This window comes from Pituophis catenifer, unplaced genomic scaffold, assembly GCF_029215685.1.
Source record: "Pituophis catenifer annectens isolate HBS135680 unplaced genomic scaffold, rPitCat1.0.hap2 SCAF_16, whole genome shotgun sequence".
In the NCBI taxonomy this organism is placed as follows: Eukaryota; Metazoa; Chordata; class Lepidosauria; order Squamata; family Colubridae; genus Pituophis; species Pituophis catenifer.
The window spans coordinates 10,865,405-10,888,389 of NW_027256896.1; the positions used below are offsets into that span (position 1 = coordinate 10,865,405).

The following is a 22,985-nucleotide window of genomic DNA, read 5'->3' on the forward strand; positions in this document are numbered from 1 at the left end:
GGTTCTCTGAACTACTCAAAATTTCCGCTACCGGTTCTCCAGAACTGGTCAGAACCTGCTGAAATCCACCTCTGTTGTGGAGTTCTAATACGAGATTTACTTGGGTTACTATTTTTTATTTGTGCGTTTGGTATTGTGACTTCATTTGGGCTTCTTGTTTCTAAGAGTGGGAAGATGAATCATCGAACGGTTAAGAAACGTCTTCATTTAAAAACTGGCTTGGAAATATATAAAAAATATATATATAGGAATTGTATATATATATATATATTTCTTGTATATATATATATATATATTTCTATATATATATATTCTTATATATATATATAAAACCACAACCACGCCTCTTGATCGAGCTGCACAAGCTGCATTGTGATTTTTGTTGTACCAGCAGTCCTCGACTTACGACCGCAGTTCAGCCCAAAATTTCTGCTGCTAAGTGAGACATCGGTTTGGTGAATTTTGCCCCCATTTGGCGATCTTTTTCTTGCCTCGGTGGTTTAAGTGAATCCCTGCAGTTGTTAAGCGAGTGACACGGTCGTTAAATGAATCTGGCTTCCCCATTGACTTTTCTGGTCAGAAAATAGCAATAGGGGGATTGCATGACCCCGGGACACGGCGACCGTCATAAATACGAGTCGGTTCCCAAATGCCTGAATTCTGATCCACGGGGATGCTGCAAACCGTCATTAAGTGTGAAAAACGATCACAAGTCACTTTCGTTCAGTGCCGTTGTAACTTCCAATGACACTGAAGTTGGACTGTGGCCCAACAGTGAACAGTTCGCTAAATGGACTGTTGTAAGTCGAGGACTACCTGTACACCGTTTTGGCCTGCTCCTGATTTACTCACTCTGAATGTCTTCTCAACCTGCCAGATCAACCCTCTCCCTTACGGCCGCGTGGTCCAGATCTATAGGCTTCCAACCTACAGCTGTTACCCCAAGGACTCCTGGGCTTCTCTGTGCAGGAAGTTGTTTGTCGGAGAGCTCATTTACCCTTGGAAGCACAAGGAGGAGAAGCAAGACTGATGGGGGGGACAACCCAGGAGGAACTCCCAAAGACATCTTGGAGAACCTATCAGGGTTGGGAGCAGGTCTTTTGCCAGAACCGTACCTTGTTCCAACTTCCACCGTCAAGAACTTGAGGGCAAGAAGTTCCTACGGAGTCAATGAATTCCTCGCTCGGCTGCCTCCACCAGCTGTCCTTTTCTGATCGTCTGATGTAACCTGCCGTTGGGATTGCTCCTCTGGAAACATCGGGGTACGGAACTCGCCGGCTGTGCCTTTCGAAGTTTGGGGGGGGCCTGTGGTGATTCCACGAAGCAGATACCCACCCACCCACCTACTCGCCTAACCCCATGTGGTATCCAGCGCGCAGTTTCCGTTTCTCCACCTGCCCTGTCGCTGACATGTCGTTTTCTGCAGCTCCTTCTGTAAAGTTGTAGCTGCACGTCTAGAGCCGTGTTTCTCAATGTCGGCGAGTTGAAAGACGGGTGGACTTCAACGCCCAGAATTCCCCAGCCAGCCAGGTTGAGAAAAAAAATACATTGGCATTTTGGGGGGCCACTCTGTGCAAGGCTTGGACGTTAACGCTTGGGAGAAAAAAACTGGGTGTTTGCCATCACTGACACAGAAACTGCTTGTGGCAAGGTCCTAGGGCAGGGGTCCCCAACCCCCAGGCCACGGCTCACTACTGATCTGCGGCCCATTCGAAACAGGGCCTCACAAGGAATGGGTAGTTCCACTTGTGTGAGCAGGAGGCACACGCGTGGAGCTGTACACGCTCGCGTGCCCACATGCCAATCATACAGAACCATCCCTTCTCCCTCCGCCAATTCGCCAAGCCCCCCCCTCCTATTCTAGGGGAAGTCACAAATAGCCAATTCTTTTGCATCCTTGCAGCCCCCAAGACTGAATGGCTGCAGGGTTCAGAAACGGACTCTCAAATTTTTCGGTGTCTTGCCTATCTCCTGTATTCCACTTGATTGCTTATTACTTATAGAGACATCTGGTAAGTCCGAAAAACAGCATGCTGGCTGGGGAATTCTGGGAGTTGAAGTCCATCCGTCTTAAACTTGCCAAGGTTTGAGAAACACCGTTCCAGAGAGTGCTGGAATTCTAGGATCTTCAGTCAGATACCCAGTGCTTCCCACCCATCTTTGACTGCATTCCCCATTGGAAAGGACTGAAGGGGGAAGCAGCTCCTGTCCATTATTGGTAGCAGGATCCTGGACGATGGAGACCAATCTTTTCAGCTGGGCTCTGAACTTTTGCAGAACTTGGGGAAATCTAGACCCAGAATCTGACATGCTTCTCCTACGTACTGTAGAGGATTTTTCTATTGCAATAACCAGCAGGAGGGGCCAGAAACAAGATAAGTTGCATCAGCACTTTTGCCTGTGTGAGGAAGCCTGCCCTCCCTCCCTCCCTCCCTCCCTCCCTCCCTCATTCCCATCTCCTTCCTTCCTTCCTTCCCCTTCCTTCCGTCTCTCATTCTATTTCTTCCCTCCTTCCTTTTCTCATTCCCATCTCCTTCCTTCCCCTTCCTTCCTTCTCTCATTCCCATCTTCCTTCCTTCCTTTTCTCATTTCCATCTCCTTCCTTCCTTCTTTCCTTCCTTCTTCCTTCCTTCTCTCATTCCCATCTCTTTCCTTCTTTCCTTTTCTTGTTCCCATCTCTTTACTTCCTTCTCCTTCCTTCCTTCTCTCATTCCCATGTCCTTCCCTCTTTTCTTCCTTTCTTCTCTCATTCCCATCTTCCTTCCTTCCTTCCTTCCTTCCTTCCTTCCTTCCTTCCTTCCTTCCTTCCTTCCCCGTGTTTATTCTATTTACCATATTAGTCAAATGTATACAGCCGCCCCTCCCTCTGAAGGCAGCCCTAAGTGGCCCACAACGATAAATAAAAACAGAGAAATGCAAATATAAAAACCATATTAATAAATATTGTCAGAACCCAAAAATGCAAATCATAGGTGAAGGAAGATTTTTTTAAAAAAAATAAAGGCACCCTGAATAATGGTCAAGCACAGGAAATCAAGTGTCTGGGCAGCTCAAATGAATATTAAGGTTTATTGCAAGCTTGTGCTGTCTACAAGAATATGAACTACTAACAGTCAAGGTAAACTGGCAGTAGATAAGAGTCAACGGAATTCATGGTGGGCTGGACTTAGATCTCTTGTGGGCACCAAGGGACTCCAGAGTGATGACTGAGGTCCTTTTTTCTTTTTTAAGCAAGGACTATTTTTTATTTTATTTTATTTTTTTTAATTTGATTTATATGCCGCCCTTCTCCAAAGACTCAGGGCGGCTTACAATGTGCTCAGCAATAGCCTTCATCCTTTTGTATATTTATACAAAGTCAGCTTATTGCCCCCACAACTGTGTCCTCATTTCACCTACCTTAGAAAGGATGGAAGGCTGAGTCAACCTTGAGCCTTGGCGAGATTCGAACCCTGCAGTAATTGCAGGCAGCTGGTCTTTAATAACCAGCTTAATAACAGGGTGCCTTAAACCCCTGTACTACCAAGGCTCTTGTAATAATATATGATGATATAAGGGACGCCGTGACTCAGTGGCTAAGACGATTGAAAGGTCGGCAGTTCAGTAGTTCGAATCCCTAGTGCCGCATAATGGGGTGAGCTCCCGTGACTTGTCGCAGCTTCTGCCAACCTAGCAGTTCGAAAGCAGGTAATAAAAAATGCAAGTAGAAAAATAGGGACCACCTTTGGTGGGAAGGTAACAGCGTTCTGTGCGCCTTTGGCATTGAGTCATGCCGGCCACATGACCACGGAGACGTCTTCGGACAGCGCTGGTTTTTCGGCTTTGAAACGGAGATGAGCACCGCCCCCTAGAGTCGGGAACAACTAGCACTCATGTGCGAGAGGAACCTTTACCTTTATTTTGGCTAATTGGATGCCCTCCAAGTGTATTGAACCTAAGCAAAGAAGGATGACCTTCAGGTTGGAAAATATGAATTCCCTGCTTGTAAAAGCCATGTCGGTGGTCCAGGCCAGGAGTAAGACTCCCAAAAGATTCTTAGCTATTTATCATCTTCAAACTTTCCTTGACGAAGACTAGAATTCACAGCCCAATTGTGCATCGGGTGTTTATTTAAAAGCCGGTTTTAAGCCAGCCCATCCGTTAATTATATGCCATAGATAAGATGCACATTTCCTTTGAACCTCTCCTGGCAGCTTCCTGATTGGGGGGGTGGGGGGAGAGGACGGATCTGAATTTGGTGTCTTTGCTTAATGTGGCAATCATAATTAGTTTTATCACACCATTGCACTAATGGGCACCTGGGCATGGAGGAAAAAAGGTTTCTAGTTTTAAGGGTCTGAAGTCTGCATCTGATGCCCTGTGGTTAGAATAGCTAGACATTCGTAGTTCTAGCATGCACAAGGCTCCTGAGTTAAGAACATCTGCTTTAGAATAAACTCTAGAAAAATCTCTGTGGAAAGTAATTGGGTTGATTCCATGTGAATTGTAACAGCACACTCCCTTCCTAAAAGCACTTCCGTATTTTTTGGAGTTTAAGATGCACCTTTTCCCCCCCTAAAAGGGGTGAAAATTTGGGTGCGTCTTATACGTTGAATGTAGCCCCGCCCACCCACTGGCCCCCACCCTTTGGCTTCTGCCTCCCAGCAATTTATCTCCTTGCAAGCAAGAGCAAGAAGAAACAGCCCATTTCACCTTCAGCACAGCCTAATTAGCACAAGTTTATTGTCTGTCCTCCCGACTCAGCTGTTTCAGGCTGCAGGGATTGCCATTGCCTATTGCTGCGCGGGCCTCTGCTGCTTGCTGCAAGGAGGTAAATTGTTGGGAGCAGATTTTTTTTTTTCTTATGCTAATCAAGCTATGCTGAAAACGAAAATGAAAGTAAAGCAGGCTGTTTGCTGCAATGAGACAAAATTGCTGGGAGGCAAAGGCAGAGGCAGATTTCTTTTTCATGTTTTCCTCACCAAAAAAGGTAGGTGCATCTTATAGTCCGGAGCGTCATATATTCCGAAAAATACAGTAATACTGGATGGAGGAGACCCTCAGTCTTCTGGACAGTGAATTGGACGATTATCCTCTTTCTTTGAGCCATCATGTTTCTCTCCTGGGGAAGGGAGGAAGGGGAAGGGCCTGGAGGAAATGGCTCCGTCAGGGCCAGGGTGGTACAATGCAGCATCTTTTCCAGTGCACAAAGTCGTATTGTGGGCGAGCCACACACACACACCCTGACAAAGCGTTTGGAGGCGTGACCGATGCTTTGCTCCTGCCAACGTTGTTTTCCCAACTTTAATTTTCATTCTGAGCACAGCACCTTCGAGGCGCTCGCTCTGCAGAATTGAAAGAGGCAGCAAACTCGCCGTTCGGCCACTCTGCCTGCCGATTGCCCATTGTGGAATCATCTTCGGGCAAATCCCAGCCCCAGGCTGCTTTTCCTTCCGTCTTTATTTACAAGAACTTTTCTTCTGAGACCTGGGACGTGTCCCAAATTTTATACAGTGGTATGAACTGGGAACTTCGACATCTTTCTTGTTAATATCACACTTGATTCTTGACGAGTGTATCTTGTCTTTTTATGTACACTGAGAGCATATGTACCAAAGACAAATTCCTTGTGTGTCCAATCACACTTGGCCAATAAAGAATTCTATTCTATTCTATTCTATTCTATTCTATTCTATTCTATTCTATTCTATTCTATTCTATTCTATTCTATGATTCTTGATGAATGTATCTTGTCTTTTTATGTACACTGAGAGCCTATGCACCAAAGACAAATTCCTTGTGTGTCCAATCACATTTGGCCAATAAAGAATTCTATTCTATTCTATTCTATTCTATTCTATTCTATTCTATTCTATTCTTATTCCATTCCATTCCATTCTAATTTATGATTCTATGATTCTTGATGAATGTATCTTGTCTTTTTATGTACACTGAGAGCATATGCACCAAAGACAAATTCCTTGTGTGTCCAATCACATTTGGCCAATAAAGAATTCTATTCTATTCTATTCTATTCTATTCTATTCTATTCTATTCTATTCTATTCTATTCTATTCTATTCTATTCTATTCCATTCCATTCCATTCCATTCCATTTCATTTCATTCTATTCTAATTTATGATTCTATGATTCTTGACGAATGTATCTTGTCTTTTGCTATACACCGAGAGCGTATGCACCAAAGACAAATTCCTTGTGTGTCCAATCACACTTGGCCAATAAAGAATTCTAATCTATTATTCTATTATTGTTGCAGGCCGGGTGGGGCGGAACAGGATTAGATAATTCCAGAGAGTCTGCAGAACCGGAAAATAAAATATATTTCCTCTCCCTTCCTTTCCCAAAGTTATTTTGAATCTGGATTGGATCCAGGCTACTTCAGCCAACTGTTGAGTTGGGTGGACCAACCACCTGACCTCGTGAGGTTTCCATGTGCTTAATGCATGTATGTCAGCTGTTTTTGGGTGTAGACGTTGGGCTGCCCAAGAAGATTTGCAGCACTTCTACTGAATCCTCCGTTTGCAAACTTTTTTTTTTTATCAATTTGGCATTCAGATCTTCTTGACCCCAAGTGTCCTGTCTGTCTCTCGAGTCCCATTCTTATGGAGAACATAATCTGTAGCTCAGAGGGACGCTGATGGTTCAGTGGCTAAGACGCTGAGCTTGTCGATTGAAAGGTTGGCAGTTTAGCGGTTCGAATCCCTAGTGCCGCATAACGGGGTGAGCTCCCGTTACTTGTCCCAGCTTCTGCCAACCTAGCAGTTCGAAAGCACGTAAAAAATGCAAGTAGAAAAATAGGGACCACCTTTGGTGGGAAGGTAAACAGTGTTCCATGCACCTTTGTCGTTGAGTAATGCCAGCCACACCTGCAATACTGCATCCAGTTTTGGTCACCACACTATAAAAAAGATGTTGAGACTCTAGAAAGAGTGCAGAGAAGAGCAACCAGGATGATGAGGGAATTGGAGGCTAAAACATACAATGAACGGTTGCAGGAACTGGGCCTGGCTAGTCTAGTGAAGAGATGGACCAGGGGAGACAGGATAGCAGTCTTCCAATATTTGAGGGGCTGCCACAGAGAGGAGGTGGTCAACCTCTTCTCCAAAGCACCCGAAGGCCAGACAAGGAATAATGGATGGAAACCGATCAAGGAGAGATTCAACCTAGAAATAAAGAGACATTTTCTGACAGTGAGAGCAATCAACCAGTGGAACAGAAGTTGCCTTCAGAAGTTGTGGGAGCTTCATCACCGGAAGCTTTCAAGAAGAGACTGGACTGCCATCTGACAGAAATGGTGTAGGGTCTCCTGCTTGGGCGGGGGGTTGGACTAGATGACCTACAAGGTCCCTTCCAACTCTATTAATCTGTTAAAACCCTAATGCACTGATGCGTAATTAACTGAATGGAGCTTTATTAAATTAACCCAATTTAATTCATCCAGCGAGGCGACACAGGACTTGTGAGTCACAAACTGGCTGACCACACTTGGCGCTTGGCATGTGGTGGAGTTCCTCCCCGTCACCATTATCTGTGGAACTGATCTATCGAGGCCATTAAAGGCTGCCACTTAATGTTTTGCAGTCCGTAATTGGTTCCAAGTCATTAACCGGCTTTTTTCATCTTCTTTCCCCTGGCATCCGCCATGTTAAACCACATTTATTTGGTCCCCTTTGAGTATCTAGTAAACCTAAAGTAGTTCTTGCAGGCTGGATACCTTCGAGTTATCTGGTTATCTAGTTATCTGCCAGTTTCGTCTAGTGGTTAAGCCACCAGGCTACAAACAGGGAGATTGGGAATTCTAGTTTCTGCCCTTTGGGCCAATCACCAGGAGATGGGGAATTCTAGTTCTGCCTTAGCCATGAAAGTCAGTTGGGTGTCTTAGGACCAATCACCAGGAGATGGGGAATTCTAGCTCTGCTTTAGCCATGAAAGCCAGTTGGGTGTCTTAGGACCAATCACCAGGAGATGGTGAATTCTAGTTCTGCCTGTGGCCATGAAAGCCAACTGGGTGTCTTAGGACCAATCACCAGGAGATGCGGAATTCTAGTTCTGCCTGTGGCCATAAAAGCCAGCTTAGGACCAATCACCAGGAGATGGGGAATTCTAGTTCTGCCTTAGCCATGTCAATGACTTCTTCAGCTTCAACTGCAATATTACACGAGCACACAATAGATACAAACTCAAGGTAAACCGCTCCAAACTCGATTGCAGAAAATACGACTTCAGCAACAGAGTGGTCGATACCTGGAATGCACTACCTGACTCTGTGGTTTCTTCCCCAAACCCCCAAAACTTTAACCTTAAACTGTCTACTGTTGACCTCACCCCCATTCCTAAGAGGCCTGTAAGGGGCGTGCATAAGAGCACCAGCGTGCCTTCCGTCCCTGTCCTACTGTCCCCATTTAAGAGAAAAAATAGAGATGGCAACGTCATCCTTCCTTCATTCTTCTGCGGTCCTTGGGTCTCTCAAGGGCAGGTCTCCCCACTCCACCCCCACCCTGTCAATGGAGCCCTTTTTGGACGTTCTTCAGTCAACGTGACATCCGATGATCAACTCAATGGCTGCTGAGCTGCCGGGGCTTAAGCTAAAGACTTCCATGAAAAGGCGTGAAAAGGAGTTTGTGTTCTTTTTTTAAAAAAATGTCACTCCTGTGCCAGAGGAAGAGGAGGCTTTCTTCCCAGGCAGGCAGGGCGGGTTTAAACTGTTACTTGGCTTTTCACAGTTCGCTGAGCTATTCCGTCTTGACTGACAAATTTGGAGTTCATTGTCCTGATGTTTTTCTAGCAACTGCTAGCTAGAGAGAGGAAGAGGGCTGAGAAAATTAGCGTTGCCCGTAAGATAACAATGGGAGCTAGCTAGGGGGGCGGGTGGGGGGGAACTGCTGGAACTGTCCAGAGTTAGAGAGATTGGAACTTCTCAGCTGGGCATGGAAAACATCTATCCGGCATCTTCCCAATGAGTGTCTTTATTTTTGTAAAGGGGTGGATTATTTTTTTTTTACAAACGATGCCCCCCTTCCCTTCCCTTCCCTTCCCTTCCCTTCCCTTCCCTTCCCTTCCCTTCCCTTCCCTTCCCTTCCCTTCCCTTCCCTTCCCTTCCTTTCCCTTCCCTTCCCTTCCATTCCATTCCCTCTATTCACCTTCTTTTCTCTTCCCTCCCCTCCCCTTCTCCATCCATTCATGTCCCTCTCCCTCCCTCCCCACCTCTCCTCTCCCTTACCCACCTTCCCTCCCGTCCCCTTCTCCATCCATTCACCTCCCTCTCCCTCCTCCCCTCCCCTCCCTTTTCCTCCCCTTCCCTCTATTCACCTTCTTCTCCCTCTTCCTCTTCTTCCCTCCCCTTCCCCATCCATTCACCTCCCTCTCCCTTCCCTCCTGGTTCTAGCTGCATTTTTAAATGTTTTTCCGATTTCTCCAACCTAGTGACACCTTGGGTTGTTTAGGGCTACCAAGAGCATTTCTGGCAAAGAATTCCTTGCTTGGATCAAATATGGATCCAGTTTTTCACCGTTGAGTTTGCTCCATCCCTTGGCTACTTTGAATACTGTTTGGGGGGGAAATGGCATTGGTCTTCCGTTTGTCCCTTCCATTACTCAGAAATGGTCTCTAAGAAGAGAAAGAAGGGCAGGATACGTGCTTCGCATGCAGGCCCAACCAAGCCTTGGCTTCTTCTGGGAAAAGGCTGTCCTGGGCAGGGGATGTGAAAACATCCCCTTCTCCAAAGATTTCAGGCTAGTCAGGACAGGAAGAGAAACAAAGCAAATGGATGGACTACGGCATGCTATAGGGGATGAGTGTCAGAAGCCATGGTGACCTCCTGTGTTTGAACAAGGGTCTCCAAACTTGGCAACTTTTAAGATTTGAGAATTTCAGCTCCCAGAATTCCCCAGACACTCAGGCTGGGCAGTTTGAAGTCCACGAGTCTTACAAGTTGCCAGATTTGGAGACCCCTTGCGTTAGAACCTCCGTGCCACTTTATGTACACCGTTTCTGACAGATAGCAGCCCAGTCTCTTCTTGAAAGTCTCAAGTGATGGAGCTCCCACAACTTCCGAAGGCAACTTCTGTTCCATGGGTTGGTTGCTCTCACTGTCAGAAAATTTCTCCTTATTTCCAGGTTGAATCTCTCCTTGATCAGTTTCCATCCATTATTCCTTGTCTGGCCTTCGGGTGTCTTGGAAAATAGCTTGACCCCCTCCTCTCTGTGGCAGCCCCTCAAATATTGGAAGACTGCTATCCTGTCTCCCCTGGTCCTTCTCTTCACTAGACTAGCCGTGCCCAGTTCCTGTGATAGTTCCTGTGAAGACATAATACATGTGACACTGCTCGTCTTGATATCAGAATACAGAGTAACAGAGATGGAAAGGACATTGGAGGTCTTCTCATCCAACTCACTGCTCAAGCAGAAGGCCCTATACAATTCCAGACAAATGGTTGTCCAATCTCTTCTTAAAAACCTCTAGTGTTGAAGCACCCACAACTTCTGGAGGCAAGATGTGCCACCGATTAATCGTCGTCACTGTCAGGAATTTCACTCCTCCTCCTCCTCCTCCTCTTCCACCAGTGTCCCATGTGGTGTGAACTCAATCGATTATGGCTTATTATTCAGTCCATATGTGATAGGAACACAGCCACACCTTGTTTCGGCACACATTAAATTTGCAACTTCAACTCGCCTGAAAACGGAGACGTTCCCTTTGTCCTCGTAAAAATTCTATCCCCATTCTTTGCACACCGAATGTCTCAATATCCCTTAAGAGAGATGAAATCTTACAAGCCTGATCAAAGTCTTCCCATTCCCCTTTTACTGTCAGCTCTCTATCGTAAGATTGGGAGGTGGATGGGAAGGGGTCTGCTTTAAACTGGATGAATTAAAGCCTCTCCTTTTAACCCCCTTCTTTTTCCATTGCTTTTCTCAGCTCTTCTCTCTCTGTTTCTGTCTCTGTGTGTGTGTGTGTGTGTGTGTCTCTCTGTCTCACACACTCTCTCTCTGTCCTTTCTTTTCTTTCTCTCTCTGTCTGTCTCTCTCTTCTTTCTCTCTCTTTCTTTCTTTCTCTCCCTTCTGTCTCTCTGTCTCTCACTCTCCTTTCTTTCTTTCTTTCTTTCTTTCTTTCTTTCTTTCTTTCTTTCTTTCTCTCTCTCTCTCCTTTCTTTCTCTCCCTTTCTTCTCTCTCTCTGTCTCTCTGTCTCTGTTTCTCTCTCACTCTCTATTATTTCTTTCTCTCCCTTTCTTCTCTCTGTCTGTCTCTTTCTCTGTCTTTGTTTCTCTCTGTGTGTGTTCTTTCTTTCTCTTTTCTTTCTGTCTCTCTCTCCTCTCTGTCTCCCTTCTTTCTCTTTTCTTTCTTTCTCTTTCTCTCTCTTCTTTCTTTCTCTCCCTTTCTTCTCTCTGTCTGTCTGTCTCTTTCTCTGTCTCTGTTTCTCTCTCTGTGTGTGTGTTCTTTCTTTCTCTTTTCTTTCTCTCTCTCCTGTCTCTCTTCTTTCTTTCTCTCTCTGTCTCCGTCTCCCTCTTCTTTCTCTTTTCTTTCTTTCTCTCTACTCTCTCTCTGTCTCTCTGTCTCTCTCTGTCTCTCTCTGCCTGTCTCTCTCTCCCCCACCCTTTCTCTTTTCTGCATTCTTTGGGCTTCTTGCTCTCCCCTGCTCCCTTCTGCCTTACATCACTGAGAGCATTATCCGTTGCAGCCTTTTCTTCTACAATCCCATTGCTGTCTTCAGAAAAGCTTTTGGCAAGAAGGAGAAGGCCGGGCAGAGGGAAATGGTGAAAGAAGATGATCCCAGCCAGACAGCTGCTCTTTTCATTTTTCTTTTGTCAATACCACCACGATCTGATGTTGTTTTAGGGCAAGATAATTTGGGCCCCTGGCTTATGTGGAGCAGCATAAATTTGGCAGAAGCATCTTCCAGCATTCTTAGCATGTCTTCGTGGGATTCTTTCCACCAACAATGGATATAACATCCCAAACACAGAGCATTCCTCACATGTTATCATATCTGAGCCCAAAACAGAACTATGGATAATCCTTGTTCTCCATAAACATACCAATATAATAGTTTCCGGATGCGTGTCGTACTTTTTCTTCCCTCGTGGATGTTTTTTTGCAGTTCAGAGAATGGCAGAACCTAATCTCCAGAATCTGCAGAGAGCGAAGCTTTTGATAAGTTGACTTCTGCCCGAGTGATCAAGCTATACATTTTGGCAATGCTTTGATAGGGTGGCACTTTGGGGGGAGAGAAAGGAAGCATTTCGGTACATAATAAACCTAGAAGAGGACTTAACCTGATTGTTTTTGCTTTTTTTCCCCTCCCAAAATGAAGCAAGCTACCAAAATGAGGTGGGGTTCAAGTGACTTTCAGTCTCTTACATTCAAATTAAAAGAGAACTTAAAAGCAAATATCAATATTTCATTGCCTATGTTCATAAATACTACAGCCAATTTCTCTAGGGGATTTCCCCTCCCCCCCAACCACTGGAGGGGGTAGGGAGAGACAAATATATTGATGGGAAAGATCATTAGCTAACTGGCCACAGGTAGTCCTTGACTTACAGCCATTCAGTTAGTGACCATTTGAAGTTGCAATGACACTGATAAAAGTGACCTATCACCATTTAGATTAGATTAACAGAGTTGGAAGGGACCTTGCAGGTCATCTAGTCCAGGGGTGGGTTCTAAATTTTTTTACTACGGGTTCTGTGGGCATGGCTTATTTTATGGGCATGGCTTGGTGGGGGCTGGGGGGTAATGTGACTGGGTGGACGTGGCCAACTTTTTTTAAAAAAAATACTTTTAAAAGCATTTTTTCTACAACCTTAAAAGGTTGCAGAAAAAAATGCTTTTAGAAGCCTCTGACGATCAGGCAACTCAGCTGGGATCATCAGAGGCTTTTAAAGGCTTTTTTTTTTTTCTACAACCTCTTCGGCTGAAGAGGTTGCAGAAAAAAAATGCTTTTAGAAGCCTGTGACAATCCCAGCTGAGCCGCGCGATCAACAGGTTGTTTTTTTTTAACTTTTAAAAGCATTTTTTCGGCTGAAGAGGTTGTAGAAAAAATGCTTTTAAAAGTTAAAAAAAAAAAGCCTCTGATGAGATGGGCGGGGTAAGTGAGCAGCGACCGGGCCAGAGACCGGTTCAGGGGCGTGGCCAGCCAATGTTATTACCAGTTCTCCGAACTACTACAAATTTTTACTACCGGTTCTTGTGAACCGGTGCGAAGCGGGAGCATCCCACCACTGATCTAGTCCAATCCCACACCCAAGCAGGAGACCCTACACCATTTCTGACAGATGGCAGTCCAGTCGCTTCTTCAAAGCCTCCAGTGATGAAGCTCCCACAACTTCCAAAGGCAACTTCTGTTCCATGGGTTGATTGCTCTCACTGTCAGAAAATTCCTCCTTATTTCCAGGTTGAATCTCTCCTTGATCAGTTTTCCTTATCTGGCCTTCGGATGCCTTGGAAAATAGCTTGACCCCCTCCTCTCTGGGGCAGCCCCTCAAATATTGGAAGACTGTTATCATGTCTCTCCTGTCCTTCTCTTCACTAGTCTAGCCATGCCCAGTTCCTGCAACCGTTCATCGTATGTTTTAGTCTCCAGTAAGTTTTTCACACTTACAACCATTGTGGCATTCCCCGTGGTCATGTGATCAAAAGTTGGCCAAAATCTGGTTTATATTTACATGACCTCCTTTTGCGAACGTCTGACAAGGAAAAGTCAATGGGGGGATTCCAGATTCATTTAACTATGGTGTGACTAACTTAACGACTGCAGCTTGTTGCCCTTGACAACCATGGCAAGAAAGGTGATAAAAAGGAGCGAAATGGACCCAACTGTCTTGCTTAGCAACAGAAAATTCTGGGCTCAATTGTGGTCGTAAGCCCGGGACTACCTGTATTTTAGAGGGTGAAAAGGGAAGAAAACGATGAACGGTTAGCCTGGGTAGGTGGCTCAGTGGCTAAGACGTTGAGCTCGTCGATCAGAAAGGTTGGCAGTTCGGCGGTTCGAATCCCTAGTATAGGTCTCCTGCGTGAGCAGGGGGTTGGACTAGATGTCCTACAAGGTCCCTTCCAACTCTGTTACTGTTACTGTCAGTAATGTTTCACCATCTTTCATAATTTGCAAGGAGGAACAGAGAGAATATTTGGATTTCTAACGGCCACCACTTAGTAGCTTTGGATGAGATAAATTCTTTGCGTCTAATGATGAAAGAAATGACCCTGGCTGGCTCACGACAATCGAACAAATCAAAATAAAACCGATAAAAGGTAAAAAGACACTTCTCCGTTCAGCAATTCCTCCACTCAAGAAATGTTTGGATTCCTATAGTTTAATTCCAAGTAAGTAAGAATCTGGAATTAGACATGGACAAACAAGATTGGCACTTATTCATCCATATTACAACAGCAGCAAGGATGGCACTTGCCCAGCAATGGAAAAATGCAAATACACCATCAGATCAACTTATAATAAATAAGATATTGAATTGTGCCGAATTGGACAAACTAACATATATCCTAAGAGAGAAAAAAAAATCCATATACTACAGTAACTGGGAACGCTGGTATATATGGCTAAAGAAAAGGACAAATATAGAGTAAATAATATAGTATTAAATATATATTTGTTTATAATTAGATAGCGTTTGGTATTTAAAACAGTCAATGTTATCTGAACAAAAAGATTTACCGGGATGTAACTAAGAATAGATATCTGGGGGATCGTTACGATTCCCGGTTAGTCCTTCCTTGTAGTTGTCTTTATGTGTTGTGTTGTCTATATATATATAACTTATATTGATTTGATCATTCTAGTATATGTTTTTTTATTTGTAAATAACTAATAAAGATCATTTAAAAAAAAAAAAGAAATTTTTGGATTCCTCCTGCTTGTTCCAAAGGTGCTTTCTTGCAAAGGCCCTTGGACCTGGTTTTTCTTTGAAGACGTTTCGCTTCTCATCAGGAGTGAAATCTAAAATTTGTTACTACCGGTTCTGTGGGCGTGGCTTGGTGGGAGGGGGGGTAATGTGACTGGGTGGGCGTGGCCAACTTTTTTTCTTTTTTTTACTTTTAAAAGCATTTTTTCTACAACCTCTTCGGCCAAAGAGGTTGCAGAAAAAAATGCTTTTAAAAGCCTCTGACGATCCCAGCTAAACCACGCGATCATCAGAGGCTTTTTTTTTTTTAGTTTTAAAAGCATTTTTTCGGCCGAAGAGGTTGTAGAAAAAATGCTTTTAAAAGTAAAAAAAACAGCCTCTGATGAGTGCACGGCTCAGCTGGGCATGGGGGGGGGGGGCGCAGGGATTTTTGCTACTGGTTCTCTGAACCACCCGTCTCCATTGCTACCAGATCAGGAGCATTTCACCCCTGCTTCTCATCCAAGAAGCTTCTGACTTGGGTGTCACTGCATTTTTGTATTTACCAGATGAGCTCTTATTTTTGGACTTTCAGACTTACGGTAGCTTGCCAAGTTCTTATCAGTAAGCTAACTGCGCATGTCTACATTCCTTCACCTTTTCTTTTTTTTTCTTTCTTCTCCTGCCAAGAGGTCCGGCCAGAAGATGCCAAGATGTAACTAATTAGACTAGTGAGATGTTTTATTTTCTTTATAACAAATAAATGAGTTTTTCTTAGAAAACATATCTTCGGGTTTATTTTCTTAAGTATACTTCAAGGAAAAGCCTCGATTCATTCTCTAAATCAAGGTGCGATTACCCAAAAGCAGAATGGGATTAATTGTCACCCTGACATTGGGAACGGAAGAAGCTTCTTGGATGAGAAGCAAAATGTCTTCAAGGAAAAACAAAGTCCAGGGGCCTTTTCAAAAAAGCATCTTTGGGACAACCGTGACCTGGATGATGGAGAATCTCCACAGACATCCCTCCCACTTGCTTATCCCGAATTCTTTAGGACAAGTCTCGCTTTAGAAATCTGGAATTGGCCAAATAAAGGATGTCATTACAGTTCTACTCACATCCTGGTTGCCGGAGTGTAGAAAATGATGTGCTTCCTTCAAGAAAGCTGGAACATTTCTTCCTCCTCTGCCAACAAACAATAACCCTGCAGATCTAAATTCCCACAAGTTCTGTCAGAGGTGAATTAATGTGGCTGGTGGCAGCTGTTGTTTAATTAAGAAGAAGCCCTTTGAAATCATCCATCAAGAGTGGACAGCCTGGAGAAGGCATTTGAGTCACCAGTCTTCCCTTTGTGCTGAAATATATTCAAATTATTGTGACAATTTCTCAATTGGTATCTCTATCGATCATTTCTTTCTCCACCCACACACACACACACAGATGTCATCTATATAGTGTGTGTATGTGTGTATGTATATATAAAGAGAGTATATATGTGTATATATACACATAGACACACATAGACACACAAACACACACACACACATATAAATACACACACATATATATAGTCTGTCTATCTCTCTATCACCTATCCTCTCTTCCTACACTCTGTCTATCTATATCTGTCTGTCTGTCTTTCTATTACCTATCTGCCAATATCTATCTGTATGTCTATCGATTTTCTCTGTGTGTGTATCTGTCTTTCTATCATCTATCATCTGTCTATCTGTCTGTGTCTGTTTGTCTGTCTGTCTCCCTCTCCCCCTCTTTCTCTCTGTCTATTCTCTCTCTGTGTGTCTCTATTGTTTACCTCTGTCTGTCTGTCTCTTTACACGCTATCTATGTCTGTCCATCTGTCTTTCTATCATCTCTATCTATCTATCTATCTATCTATCTATCTATCTATCTATCTCTGTTGATTCTCTCTCTCTGTCATATACCCCTGTCTGTCCATCTCTTTACACTCTATGCCTGCCTGTCGTTCTACCATCTACCATCTATCTGTCTGCCTGTCTCTCTCTCCCCCCCTCTCTCTCTCTCTCTCTCTCTGTCTATTCTCTCTCTGTGTGTCTCTATCATATACCTCTGTCTATCTGTCTCTTTACACTGTCTGTCTGTCTTTCTATCATCTATCATCTGTCTGTCTGTCTATCTGTCTATCTCTTTACATTCTATCTATGTCTGTCCATCTGTCTTTCTATCATCTATCTCTATATCTATCTATCTCTGTCGATTCTCTGTGTGTGTGTGTGTCTCTATTGTATACCTCTGTCTGTCTGTCTCTTTACACTCTATGTGTGTCTGTCTTTCTATCATCTATCATCTGTCTGTTTGTCTGTCTGTCTTTCTATCATCTCATCTATCTACCTATCTATCTATCTATCTATCTATCTATCTATCTATCTATCATTTCCCTCTCTGTAAGTAATGTGACCACCTATCTCTCCGAACATGACCTGGGCGGCATACAACCAGCAATTAAAACAATTATCACAGCGATTTTAAAAAAGAAAAATATAAATAAAAGGAAGCTTGTGGCAGAAGAACATTCATTTCAGCACAATGTGCTGCCCCCATGAAACCTTTGGGGCCAATGATGCCATCAAGGTAGGATTTTAGAAACACCCCCCCCCCCCAATGAGTAAAAGAGCCGCTAGACAGAATAGGGTTGGGTGTCACCGTTTTAACTAAGGGCATAAGAGATACACGTGCAGTTTGAGTTTGTGATTTATACTGTGTTAAAGCATCCTTAGTTTAAAAGTCAGTGGTGATTTGTAGTTGTTCTACTATCACAAGTAACTACTGTAATGGCACGTTCAGACACTGTAAACACCATGATGCTTTAGATAGCGTGTTTATTTAGTTAACCTTTTTATTTTACTCTTTTATTCTTTTTACATACATTGGCAATATTCTTCCTCCCTTCCCCTTCCTTATCGTGCCCTAGATAGATAGATAGATAGATAGATAGATAGATAGATAGATAGATAGATAGATAATTTGATAGACAGATTTATCGGCCTTTTATCTGTCACGAATCATCTATGACAAATAAATGATAGATAGAAGATAGAGATAGATAGAGAGAGAGAGAGAGAGAGAGGGAGAGAGAGAGATTTGACAGATTTATCGGCCTTTTATCTGTCACGTATCATCTATGACAAATAAATGATAGATAGAAGATAGAGATAGATAGAGATAGATAGATAGATAGATATTAGACAGACAGATTTATCTGCCTTTTATCTGTCACGTATCGTCTATGACAGATAAATGATAGATAGAAGATATAGATAGATAGATATAGATAGATAGATAGATAGATAGATAGATAGATAGATAGATAGATAATAGATAGATATTTGACAGACAGATTTATCTGCCTTTTATCTGTCACGTATCATCTATGACAGATAAATGATAGATAGAAGATATAGATAGATAGATATAGATAGATAGATAGATAGATAGATAGATAGATAGATAGAGAGAGGCAGGCAGGCAGGCAGGCAGATGATAGAAAGACAGACAGTGTAGAAAGAGAGACAGACAGACAGACAGATATACGATAGAGACAGAGAAAGAGAGAGACAGACAGATATGGATGGATAGATGATAGATAGATAGATAGATAGATAGATAGATAGATAGATAGATAGATAATGGATAGATAGATGGATAGATACTAAAGAGACAGACAGACATAGGCAAAAGTAGGACAGCAGATCTCCAGAGTTCCTAAAGGAGGGACCAAAACATAGAGATTAAAGTTAGCATCACCCTCTCTTGCTGAGGGAAAGCTGATCTCTATTTTTTTGCTCATTTCCCTGATCTCTACCTTTCCATCTTCGATGGAGACCTCAAGGCAAGAATTGCTAACCCAGGAAGATCAATTTAGCTTCTCTCCCTTCTCCGCCACACAGGAAATTCTTCCCCGAAACCCCCGGTGCCCGTTTGATCATATTTCCCTTGGCATTCTCAACGCCAATGGGGGCTGCCATCTTCCAGCAAAAGCCTTAGAGCTGAAAAGCTCAAGGGGGTTGAATTATTCAAGGAGGCCAAACTCAAAGGATGTGAAATCTCTCTCTCCCTCTCTCTCTCTCTCTCCCCCTCCCCCCTTTCCCTCCCTCTCTATCTCTATCTTTCTCTGTATGTCTGTCTCTCTCTCTCTCTGTTTGTGTGTGTGTTGTGGGGACACACTTGCCTTGGAGAATTTGAGGGTCACTGGGAGGACTATGAGAACAAAGAAGCAGGCATCCCTTGAAAGTGAGGGAGTGTTAAATTAAGAATTCGGGAGAACCTCTAGCTAAGATTCTGTACAGTTCGGAGAACCTCCAAATCCCACTCCTGGCTGGCCCCATCCACCCCACCCCTCCCAGGAGTCCTCACGCCGCCCGTTTTGGATGCAGGTAAATGCAGGGCGCGCACGGAGGCTTGGGGAGGGTGAAAAACGGGCCTACCAGAAGTTCAGGAAGGCCAGAAACAGGAAAATGAGATATTCTAGGAAATATTAAAAGGGAAGAATGTTTCCCCTAAAAGGGAGGCAGAAGCTCAGCCCCCTCCCCACCTTTGTCAATGGGCCATTAAGGCCTGGGCCAGCTTATTCTACATAACAAAGATCTACCTCCTTCAAGCAGAGCCATAGTAGGAATTGCCCAAAGCCCTTTCATTACATCATCACCCAGCAAGAATCAACCAAGCCTGGGACTCAAAAGACAACCTACAAAGTTACCCCTGCATGGCCCCATGGGAGTCTGACAACCAATCAGAACACAAGCTCAAATTCAAAGCCCAACAGAGGGTATAAATCTCTCTCTCTCTCTCTCACCCATGTGCCTTTTTGCCCAAAACCTCAAAACCATGTGATCCTGTCCACCATTAAACCATCTTTCCAATCAGCCTCCATGTTTCCAGTGTCATTCTCCCCTCCTGGAACTGAACCCAGATGGATATTTCTTCCAACAGCATGTACACCGAGTACTTCTGCACCGGAGACAAATTCCTTGCGTGTCTAATCACACTTGGCCAAATAAAGTATTCAGTTCAATTTTATCCCGATCCCGGCTGAAGGATGGAGCATTGCCATATGTATGTGTTTTGTTTCAGTAAGCCGCGATGCTATGGACACTGGTGTGAAGGGTGGGCCCAGTTTGTGTCCTGCTGCAGTGAAAAATAAATTGTGCCATGCAGATGTCTTGCACTGACGGCGTCCTTGCATTTTGGCTCCAGACACCAGACTGCAGATTTTTTCATATTACGGAGTGCTGCAGTGTTGGGAGGAGGGCGGAAACAGCCCAGCTGGGTTCTGACCCAGTTTTAAATTGATTATCCCAGCCCAGCCACTCTTCTTGGACCATCTGAGGAACAGGGGTGAACCTTGGCTTTTTCGCCAACCCTCTCTGCGTGCATCCCACGCGGGAAGAATATATTTAAAAACGGACACTGACTTCATATCAGAGCAATTTTGGAGACAGGCTTTAGACGCGAACGCTCTGCATTTCTGAACGAATCACCTGCGTCAAATTTGAGAATGCCTGCGAGCCTTCCTTGATAGCTAACAGTTCCTCGGTTACACAAAAAGTTGACCGAAATACTGTGTTTACTCAAAATTAAACCCTCCCCAGATAATAAGACCTCCCCCGAAAATATTTAACTGCATGCGCAGCCGGTCCCCGCCATTTCCTCTGGTTAGGGTTAGGGCAGGGGTCAGCAACCTGCGGCTCCGGAGCCACATGTGGCTCTTTGGGCCCGTTTCTGTGGGGCAAGGCTGAAAGAGAGAAGGGGAGAGGATAGGGGAGGCTTCTATGTGGCAAGGCTGAGGGAGAGAACGGATTAGGATAGGAGATGTTTCTGTGGGGCAAGACTGAGGGAGAGGAGGGGAGAGGATAGGAGATGTTTCTGTGGGGCAAGCCTGAGGAACAGAAGGGAATAGGATAGGAGATGTTTCTGTGGGGCAAGACTGAGGGAGAGGTGGGGAGAGGAGTGGCCGATTGTAACTACTCATTAATTTTCAAACTGTAAGTGTCAATTTATCAAGCTGGATCACATAGTATTGTAGCGGAGCACGGGTATCCAGCTAGTAACCATGATATGATTGGCTTGTACTAAATCACAAGTCATGTCTTTTTAAGACTATTTCAATTTATTGCAACACTTTATCTTGTGAGTTGTCCTGAGGTTCTCCTCAGGACAACTATCCTTGTGACAGGTAGGTAAGTAAGTAGGTAGATAGATCTATTTAGCATATGGCATATCATACATGGACTAACAATATATACTAATATTTCATCTAGATTAGTAGAACATAATAAAATATAAATTTTAAAAAGATCTATGTTCAAATACCAATGTCTAGGACATCTTTGTATTATACACACATACATGGGATAGATAGATAGATAGATAGATAGATAGATAGATAGATAGATAGATAGATAGATAGATAAGATGGATAGGAATGGGAGGGAGGGAGGGAGGAAGGGAGAGCAGGAGAGATAGTAGATACATAGGAGAAGAAGTGGGTTAAACTATGTCAGCCCCAAATCAAAAGTAACTCACAAAACCTTGTGCCTTTAGTAAAATGTGTCCCTCTGAAAAAGTGCCACCCAACTGGCTGCTTCTTGTAACTCACACCAGACAAACTCCGTATTGTTAACATTGACTTACAGCTGTTGTTCCAAATTTCCGCCTGGCACATCTTCAGCTCTTTTTGGAAACTTCCCATGCCAAGCCACTGGCGTTTGCTTTGAAAACAAAACGACAAAGAAAACGTCTATTCAGTCTGGTCTACCACCGTCCCTATTGGGCCACGACAATAACCAATGCAGGCTGGGAGTTATGGGGCTTGTCATCTTGCCCCCCTGAAGATTGTCAGGCTGGGGGGAAAAGCTGCAGTAGGCCTTGAAAGGCATGGTGATGAGGTGGAAGGACAGCGGTGAAATGCTACCGGTCAGTGGTGGGTTTCAAATTTTTTTACTATCGGTTCTGTGGGCGTGTCTTGGTGGGCGTGGCATGGTTTGGTGGGTGTGGCAGCGGAAGAATACTGTAAAATCTCCATTCCCTCCCCAATCCAGGGGAAGGTTACTGCAAAATCCCCATTTCCTCCTGATCAGCTGGGACTGGACAGGCAGAGAATAGATGGGGGTAGGGTCCCCATCTATTTTTCCTACCGGTTCTCCGAACTACTCAAAATTTCCGCTACCGGTTCTGCAGAACTGGTCGGAACCTGCTGAAACCCACCTCTGCTACTAGTTCACACGGGTTCGTGCGAACCGGTAGTGATAAAAAAAGCTATCGGTTCATCCGAACTGGTATTTCCGATGATCAGCTGTGCCGCACAATTTTAAATTCGCTACAAAGCAGGAAATCCTGCTTTCTAGCGAATCTAAATCGCGCAAAACAGCTGTTCCCCCCCTTACTGTTCTACTTACCTTCCTACGCCTCCTTTTTCTGCGCGAAGCACATGTTTGGTGTGTACTGTGCATGTGCGCATGCAGCGTGCATTTGGTGCATACTGCACATACGCATGCAGCATGTGTTTGGTGCACAGTGCGCATATGTGCACATACAGCATGCATTTGATGCGCAGCGTGCATTTGATGCGCACCATGCATTTGGTGCGCACCGCACATGCGTGGGCAGCAAAGCGGTGGCAAACCGGGGAGGATTTCATCACTGAGGAAGGACCTTCCATTGAACAACAACCAAAACAAGGAGCACTGTTTGGTGTTTCATCACCTCAATCCGGAGGGATACGGTCTCTGTAAGCTGCTGTGTGGTCCCCGTCTCCAAACATCCAGACAACCCTCCATGGATTTCTGGGCAGCTTCAGGTTACAGCCGATCACGACCTGAATTCTAGCCGGGCCTTGCCAAGCCGAGACAATGCAGGCCTTCTCAGCATTCAACAGATGGAGAGACCTTCCCACCGCCACGGAAACAACAGCCTTCCTGTGAGATTCTTGGATGGCGAAACAACTGCCTGGATATTGAGATGGAAATGAAGGCCAAGACCCAGAAAGCAATTGAGCTGCTTCACTGCTGGGAACAGGAAGTTTTGTCTGCTCCGGCCGGCGTTTCTCCGGTATGGAGGTTTAAACCATTCATCGCAGTCCATTCATCAAGCAAGCCAAGTCATCCCATCTC

General features: G+C 44.3%; 1 protein-coding gene across 2 annotated transcripts in view; it reads left to right on the forward strand.

Annotated features, from left to right (window-relative positions):
• PIGQ (phosphatidylinositol glycan anchor biosynthesis class Q) overlaps window positions 1-2,989 on the forward strand; it is a 53,364-nt gene extending 50,375 nt beyond the window's left edge. For both annotated transcript variants that reach the window (XM_070954871.1, XM_070954872.1), the window contains exon 11: window positions 878-2,989. In XM_070954871.1, coding sequence (XP_070810972.1) covers window positions 878-1,030 — 153 coding nt within the window. In that variant the 3' untranslated portion in view covers window positions 1,031-2,989. The remainder of the gene's footprint in view (window positions 1-877) is intronic.
• Window positions 2,990-22,985: the final 19,996 nt, after the last annotated feature.